Raw genomic sequence first — 8,321 nt, forward strand, 5'->3', positions numbered from 1 at the left:
TCATAGCCATAGGTTGTATCCAGTTGTGACCCTCTAAGTTGATGGAAGGCTCTTGGGCCTACCATAAGTTTCTGTTGATGGAAATGAGGAATACAGTTTTTCCTGATTTCCTCTTCTCTCTGCACTTCCTCAAATCTGCTCAAATGCGTTGGTATATGCTTTGGAACAACACAGTAGGCTGTGTGAGGGAAAAGAGGGAATTCACAAACCCCTTCCAGTCAAGTGACACCACCCCCTTCCCATTGAATCAGAGAACCTTCTGTCAGCCGGGTTGGACTTCTGATCCCTAGGACTGAACTGCATATTTTCCGTATCTTACAAGGGAAGTCTATGTATATGGGAGTCAGATTCAGTAAGTGCAAAATGATGCTCTGTTTGACTGGTGGAATTTTAGCTCCTTTTCCCACAAGAGCAAACCGCAATGACACAGTGGTTGAATTCAGTGCCTGGCGAGCCACTGCTTCCTAACGGATGATTACTGATTTGCATCAGACTCATGGATTTCATCAGTGTGATGACGTATGACTTCCACGGTGACTGGGATACTACCACTGGGTGCAACAGCCCCCTGTACTCGGGTTCCGACTGGTGTGACGTTGACTATTTCAACTGCGTAAGTAAAGATCCCTTGAAGCCCCTTTCTTATCTATCTGGTAAGATGGAAATATATTGTAAAAGATGCACCTCTTTGTGTTTTGGCAGGCGTACGCGATGAAGTATTGGAGGGCTGAGAAACTCCTCATGGGATTCCCCACCTATGGGCGCTCCTTCACGCTCAGTAGTAGTGGCAGCACAGGTCTCTGTGCTTCAGTCTCTGGTGCTGGCCCCCCAGGGCCGTATACAGAGGAGGCTGGATACTGGGCTTACTTTGAGGTATGAAACCCGAGAACATAATGCTTTGTAATAATGAATTTTATAATTACACATATAAAAGGTTGAGGACTGTTGCTGTTACTGAGAATATTTACTGTTGCTGTTACTGTGATGCAGTTAATATTTGCATGGGGGGGGGAGAGGTCCACAAACCTCCCTCATCCTTTCATGAGATACCAGATGAGTTGAAAGACGAACTTACTTGTCCACCATTGTTTCTGCATTACAGTCGTACCTTGGAAGTTAAACGGAAACTGTTCTGGAAGTCCATTCAACTTCCAAAATGTTCGGAAACCAAAGTGGGGCTTCTGATTGGCTGCAGGAAGCTCCAGCAGCCTTTCAGAAGCCGTGGAAGCCCCGTCGGACGTTCGACTTCCAAAAGAACGTTCGAAAACCGGAGCACTCACTTCCGGGTTTCGATTGCTCAGGAGCCGATTTGTCCAGGAGCCAAGGAGTTTGAGATCTAAGGTACGACTGTACACGTGAAGTCCTCAGGGACTCTAAATCAAGCTGCCTAATTTTCAGCCAGGCATTTTTCAGTTATGTGGATAGCTACCGTACCTATCAGGGATGCTAAAGTATTGGATTTCCTGTATCAGCAGGAGCTTAGACTAGATGGCCTTTGACTCAAAGCAAAAAAGCAATAACTTATTTGTTTCAAGGCAAGTCTGGATGATCTCATTAATTTCCTGTTTTTGATAGGTGTGCGCTTTCCTCAAGGATGCTGAAGTACGATGGCTGGAGGATCAAAAAGTCCCATATGCCTACAAAGGGAATGTATGGGTTACATATGATGACATTTGTAGTTATAGATACAAAGTAAGTATTTTTGTTTGTTTTCAAACTTTCTTTACTAATTCTACCACTAAAATATTTATTTCTGCTGTTGAGACATACTTGATTACTCTTGTTATCGAAGGGATAATTATTGAACTTTGCCCTCTTTTTCCTTGCCATACAATTTTATAAATGTCTAACACGTCTCCCTGTTGTTAAATTAGTTACAGGGAGAGCAGTAAGTTAAACATTTGTACCATTGTATGATAGTTGGAGGAGATTTTTGTCTGGTCCATGCTTTAAAAATGAACCACACCAATTTGTACTGCCTGGACTAATAGCCAGACCAGAACATAATTATCCTTTAGATTCCACACTTCTCCAAATGTTGTGATAAACTTCTTTGCTCAAATAACATACTTGGATGCATGAAAAAATATGTATTTTAAGACAGAAATGAGTTTAAATTTTTTGATCCATATTTTGTGATAAAATGCATATTTAGAAACAAATGTTCATATGGACTTGATGTATGCAGATATATCACAGATTAATGCGGAAATGGGATGGAATAAACTTATGAATGAACACATGCACAATTGATACAGAATGATTTCTCTATCCTCACCCTTAATCTTATATTTTCTAAATTTAGAAGCCCCTAAACCCTGGAAGGTCTAATGGGTGGGTCAAAGACAGTTAGTTTTAAAGAATTAATTTTATGGAGGGTAATCATTATACAGTGGTACCTCAGGTTGCAGACGCTTCAGGTTACAGACTCCACTAACCCAGAAATAGTACCTTGGGTTAAGAACTTTGCTTCAGGATGAGAACAGAAAGCGTGCTCTGGCAGCGTGGCGGCAGCAGGAGGCCCCATTAGCTAAAGTGGTGCCTCAGGTTAAGAACAGTTTCAGGTTAAGAACGGACCTCCGGAACGAATTAAGTTCTTAATCCGAGGTACCACTGTATCATCTATTTCTGCCTACCTTTTTGGGTGTTTCCATTGCATCTGTTTACATTTGATGGCAAATCAGAATATATAGTCAAATTTTACATTTCTTAAAATTGTAGGCCAAATATCTGAAAGACCATAAGTTTGGAGGTGCCATGGTTTGGGCCATAGACTTGGATGACTTCCGTGGTACGGAATGTAATCAGGGAATAAATCCTTTAATAACTGAGCTGAAGCGATTGCTTGAAACAAATGGTAAGAGAGTGTGAAGGAGTGCAACTTTTTCATCTTCTCTAGTATTGGGATGGTAACGAAAAGCACATAACATATTCTGAGCAGGCCTGAAATGTTGGTGTCCCTCTTGCTGGCCTTTCTTTCCCAATAGTTACAATAATGACAACCTATGCAGAAGTGCCTCTTTTTGGTGCTTGAGAAGCCTTCTCTTTCACCTACACCAGGGGTTCTCAAAATTTCTAGCCCACTCAAGAAGGCTGGGAACCATGGCCACATGCATTGTAAATGTGCATTCACAAAATGATGGTGCCGGGGCAGAGCCAGTCACAAATAGTAGAGGATGGAGCCAGAGTTTGGCATAATCAGTTGGCAATTACTGACTATTCCTTTGATATCTAATTCCTCTTCAGAAATGGTTTCCTTCTTTTCTTCTCCCTCAGCCCACCTGTTCCTTTTGCCTCCCTCCTTCCCATTCTCTCTTTTCCTTCCCTCAGACTTGACTAGCCACTCTGCCCAACTCTGCCCATTTCCTGTATTGTACCGTATTCTCTTCCTCCCCCCCGCCTCCATCTTAGCATGTTAAAGCAGGGGTCAGCAAACTTTTTCAGCAGGGGGCCGGTCCACTGTCCCTCAGACCTTGGGGGGGGGGGCAGACTATATTTTGAAAAAAAAGGAACGAATTCCTATGCCCCACAAATAACCCAGAGATGCATTTTAAATAAAAAGACACATTCTACTCATGTAAAAACATGCTGATTCCCGGACCGTCCGTGGGACGGATTTAGAAGGCGATTGGGCCGCATCCGGTCCCCAGGCCTTAGTTTGGAGACCCTGTGTTAAAGCCTTGTTCTCTAAACAGCTCCTGCACACACACACACACACACACACACACACATGTGGGGGACGGTTGCTGTTGGTCCAACCAAAAGCCTCTGGTACATCCAGGAAATGGGCTGTGGTGCTGAGGCCCATTACTGGTTCTTAGCTTACAGATTGACCAGCTGGAGAGAATATCTGATATCTGAGAGACAGCTATCATTTCCTTGACTTGAGGGAATGGGCTTTGGTAGGGAACTGAAAGACTCTGTAGTCTTCTCCCTCAGTTGCATCCACCATGCTCATGCAGTGGGACTGAGGGACATGAGGAGAATAGGGAAAAGAGAAAGGTGTCTCTGTGTGTATAAAGGAGACTATCACAACTGTTAACACTAGCTGTTCAATTTTGTTTCAGATCCCATTGTGCCAAACTGCCCACTGGTTGATCCTCCAACTCCCCCCACAGTTGACCCCCCAAGTACACCTACGGTTGATCCTTCAGTTACGCCCACAGTTGATCCCATCATCACTACGCCAGGGGATTCAGGAGATGAAACTTTTTGTGTTGGGAAAGTTGATGGCATCCATGCAGACCCCCAAAACAAGTCAAAATTCTACATGTGTGTGGGAAACCAGACTTTTCAATTTAATTGTGCAGCTGGCCTGGTCTTCAATGACAACTGCAAATGCTGTGACTACCCATAATATGAACACTACCCCAAACAAACAACAAAGATCAGGCTTACTGTGGAATTCTCCTCTTCTCCTAAATAAAATTGTGAAACAGCCATGGGGTTCCAGTACACAATCATTTCAAAACCAGTACACAGTAACAAGAACCATTATTAACACTGTGCATCAAAACAGGATGCGATTTCCTAAGGCAGTTTAGAAACAATTTGCTGCTTTTAAGTAGTGACTCGCACCCTATTTTGATAGAGCAAACCTTAGCATAAAAACTAGAACCATAGGAAATTGCCTTATTTTAGGTCCGTTTTCTTGTCCACATAGCCCAGTATTGGCTGTAGCTCTCCAGGGTCTCAGGGAGAGGTTTTCCCCATCACAAGTTGGCTGATGCTTTTTTCAAGTAGAGACGCCTGGGATTGTGAAAAGTCAAAGTTAAACCAGCAACACCTTATGTAAGACAACCACAATATGAGAACATTAATTGCCTCTTTGCTGCTTGCTGGCAGACACCTTTCTAGCTAGCTCCCCTTACTCAAATTTGCTGTCTCCTCCAGCATTGTTCAGATGCAGGCCTTATTCTGACATGCCTTTCTCTATTTAACACCGAGTTTCAGTGTGTCTTCCCACCTATATCACCCACCATAGAATGTTTGCTTATGCCTCGTTCAACTGGTTGAATAGGGAGAAATGGCTTCACTATCCATCTTCGGCAGAATAAGATCTGTTGTCTATTAAGTACGCTCCTATTCAATGTACTCTGGTATACTGGCTGCATGTGGTCTCCCACTGAGCTACTCAGCTTAATTATACTCTGCTTCCATAAGTTGTCCTCCATCAGCAGGGTTTTGCGTAGGATCAATGGGGAAGGTGTTTTCTCTCTGGTGTTTCACAACTCACGCAAGACCGGAAATACTGGGTGCATATCACTTTCCAGAACTCAAGAATCCAAGACTGAATACAAGAAGGCACATGGTGGTTTACAGTAAGTCAAACTAAATGAAGATAGGAAGTTACTCTGTCCTCCAGGCATCTTATGAGAAATATATGGTAATTACAGGCTTGAGGCTTGAATCTTCAGGCACAACTAAGGCCCACTTCCCACTACAGTGACTCAGGTATTGCAATGGAAATCCACATGGAACCTGATCTGTGAATGAGCTGGCTGCCATCATACTTGCAGCTGGAATACCTTGGGGGGCAGCCTGTAGCTACCCACAGCCTTGATTCCATCTATGTAAAGAGTAGGATTCTGGACACTGATCCATTAACACAAATCTTTTGCATTTGAGATGGCAGAAACAAATGGAAAAGCAAGCGTGATTTTAATACATCTAAGCCAGGGGGCGTGTCCTATTTCACCATCTGAGGGGAAACAGGAACATGCTGCCATGCTGCTGAACAATGCCTTAACCCTTACCTGGGAAGCTGTAGAGGTAGTACTCCGACCAGTGCCCCCGGCAGTGGAGAAGATCTCATGAGATCTTGCTGGAAACTGCTGCTGCTGGTAATACTTCTTCACTGGTCGTGGAGGTGGTGGGGAGGGGTTGATTTGCCCACAGGGGCACTGCCTCTTTCATTTCCACTGCCTGAGGCAGCTGCTTCAGTGGGCTGGCCCTGATCTTAGTTATCATTTGTTCTGGCCCCGAAGACCAGATTTATTTTCCAATGGAAAGATTTTTGTGGAAATGCTTGTTGTGTTAATTAGATTTTAAAATTTTAGTGATAAAAAACAGTAATATTTCAAAATTCCTTCAGTAGCACCTTAAAGACCAACTAAGTTTTTATTTTGGTATGAGCTTTTGTGTGCATGCACACTCCTGAAGAAGCTCATACCAAAATAAAAACACGAAAGCTCATACCAAAATAAAAACTTAGTTGGTCTTTAAGGTGCTACTGAAGGAATTTTTTTATTTTGCTTCGACTCAGACCAACACGGTTACCTACCTGTAACTAGTAATATTTCAATTATCCAGCTGCTGTATAATGGAAATCAACATTGCATTAAGCAATGTTCTGTCAGGGCAAGCATTTCAGCTTTTCTGGTGAATTGTTCTCCCCTCAGCTCCCTCCCCTTATTCTTGGGGTTCTTCTGAACCTCCCAGAACCAACTAAAGGGGGTGAGGGGGGAGCAAGGGGGAAAGGCCTTAATCACAGCTAGTAGCTATTGATAGACTTGTCCTCCATGAATCCTTCATAGGATCCCTCACAGATCCCATGAAAGACCCTTTGGTGATATGCACTTACTAGTTTACTCAGACATAATACTCCAATAAAAGCTGTTCAATCGTCTACAATTATTTCAAATGATTCCTGCTAACAAGGTAATATTAAGAGCTAATATTTGGGTTGCAATTGAGCTCATTTTGCTACAGGCAGGAGAATTAACAGTGTGTTTGTTTTTCTGCTTCCGAGGCAAACTTGTGCAGCATACAGGATATTTGGATGGAACAATGAACAAGTGATAAGATCCTTACGAGGTCAAGGACATCAAAAGTTGTCTGTTGCCCTGTGGGTGGTGTGGGAAAAGGAGAGACAATCTAGTCAAAGTCATTAGCCAGAGGAACAAGGGATTGCATCCACTACAGGATGCAGAAGATTGACCTGACTTAACAATTGTCTAAACCCTAAGCTTCTAGAAGCTTGCTCTGCCTTCCTATCCTGAAAGAAATTTGCTACAACAGTTGTTGCCCTTTGGCTGTTAGAGGAAGGCTGAAGGCAATGGTTCCAGCCACTAACCAAGGGCTTTAGGGAGGTTGCAATCCTTTCCTTTTAGCAAGACTTTTAGCAAGACAGAATCACTGCCATAAAACACTACCTGTTTGGGGGTCTTCACTGAAGGTTTAAGCAAATCTATTTTAGAGGGAATCTGTGTGCTGTGAGAGGGGGACTGGCTATGAAGGAGGCTATGTGCTGAGAAAGGAGGACTATAAGGAATAGGGGCCAAGGCTTTAGTGCTTTTAAAATAATGTTACTCACTGGATTCACAGTTGCACTCATAATTCATGGATGATGAAATTTGGAGGTATGTGTGTGTATTTGTGCCAGTTTGGAGAATTTCTCCAGGGGAAGTTTGAAACTCAGGAGGTGTTCAAAAAGAACGTTCTCAAAACTTTACCTTACCTTTAAACAACAACAACAACAACAACAAAACTCAACCCTAAGAATTTCATTGTATGAGCTCCAGAAGAAGTGTCTCACTTGGTCTGTTTACCAGGCCAGTCCAGGGCTAATGCAACTTTACAAAGCTGTGCTTCTGGGGCTCACGAGGAGGAGAAATCGGTTATCTTGCTATTCATCAGCTGCTTTATTTGCTTTCTGAGTACCAGCTGCTTGTCATTATTGTATTGTGTTCCTGCAGATCCTACACGGTGTCAAACAAGGTGCTTTGTGAGGTAAAGTTTGAGAAGAGGTAGAGATTCCTTGCAAAGCAGTAGGATTATTTCATACTAGATCAGGTATTGAGGATATTGTTAATTGGAAGTCTGAGCTATGCCAGTGTTTGTGTATGTGTGAAAGAGGGAGAGCAAGAGAGAGCAATTCTCCACATTTCTATGTGTCACTTATTTTCAGAAGCAGATGTGAAGGACGATCAGTGTCTTGTACCTTTAACAGCTTTATGAAAGCCTCTTTGCTCTGCTCTGTAATACAAGCTGTATCAATCAAAATTCTCTCTTCTAGGCAGGGAAAATTAACAAATTAGCAAATTAAATTAAGATGAACAAATATGATTAACAAATTAAAAATGGGTTCCATGTTTCAGGCTGTAGTTAATATTGTGTCCTCCTGAGTGTGAAAAAGCTGAAGAGCCCTGGACTAGATAATGCTAGAATATATTTGAATAACGCTCTCTCATGGAACAATTTCAGGTCATGGATGCAAACTGATTAATCTTAATTTATTTGTAAATATTGTTGTGGTAGAAATGGACGTATCTGTGTGGGATCAAAGGTCTCTTCCTGGACCAGTTGCATAACTGACAGAA

The 8,321-nt window shown here is 42.6% G+C and overlaps 1 protein-coding gene across 1 annotated transcript; it reads left to right on the forward strand.

The window, feature by feature from the left end:
* The first annotated feature begins 496 nt into the window (after positions 1-496).
* Positions 497-4,357, forward strand: LOC118088439 (acidic mammalian chitinase-like). The gene is made up of 5 exons (XM_035122094.1): positions 497-613; positions 703-873; positions 1,576-1,692; positions 2,722-2,857; positions 4,068-4,357. Exons 1-5 carry the CDS (start codon positions 497-499, stop codon positions 4,355-4,357), a joined length of 831 nt encoding a protein of 276 aa, XP_034977985.1.
* The last annotated feature ends 3,964 nt before the right edge of the window (positions 4,358-8,321 follow it).

The sequence above is a fragment of the Zootoca vivipara genome, chromosome 7 (assembly GCF_963506605.1).
Source record: "Zootoca vivipara chromosome 7, rZooViv1.1, whole genome shotgun sequence".
NCBI classification, from domain to species: Eukaryota; Metazoa; Chordata; class Lepidosauria; order Squamata; family Lacertidae; genus Zootoca; species Zootoca vivipara.

Coding starts and splice junctions, on each gene's coding strand:
- LOC118088439 (XM_035122094.1), top strand. CDS start 497: ATGGATTTCATCAGTGTGATGACGTATGACTTCCACGGTGACTGGGAT. Junction 874..1,575: donor GATACTGGGCTTACTTTGAG/GTATGAAACCCG, acceptor TGTTTTTGATAG/GTGTGCGCTTTCCTCAAGGA. Junction 1,693..2,721: donor TTTGTAGTTATAGATACAAA/GTAAGTATTTTT, acceptor TTAAAATTGTAG/GCCAAATATCTGAAAGACCA.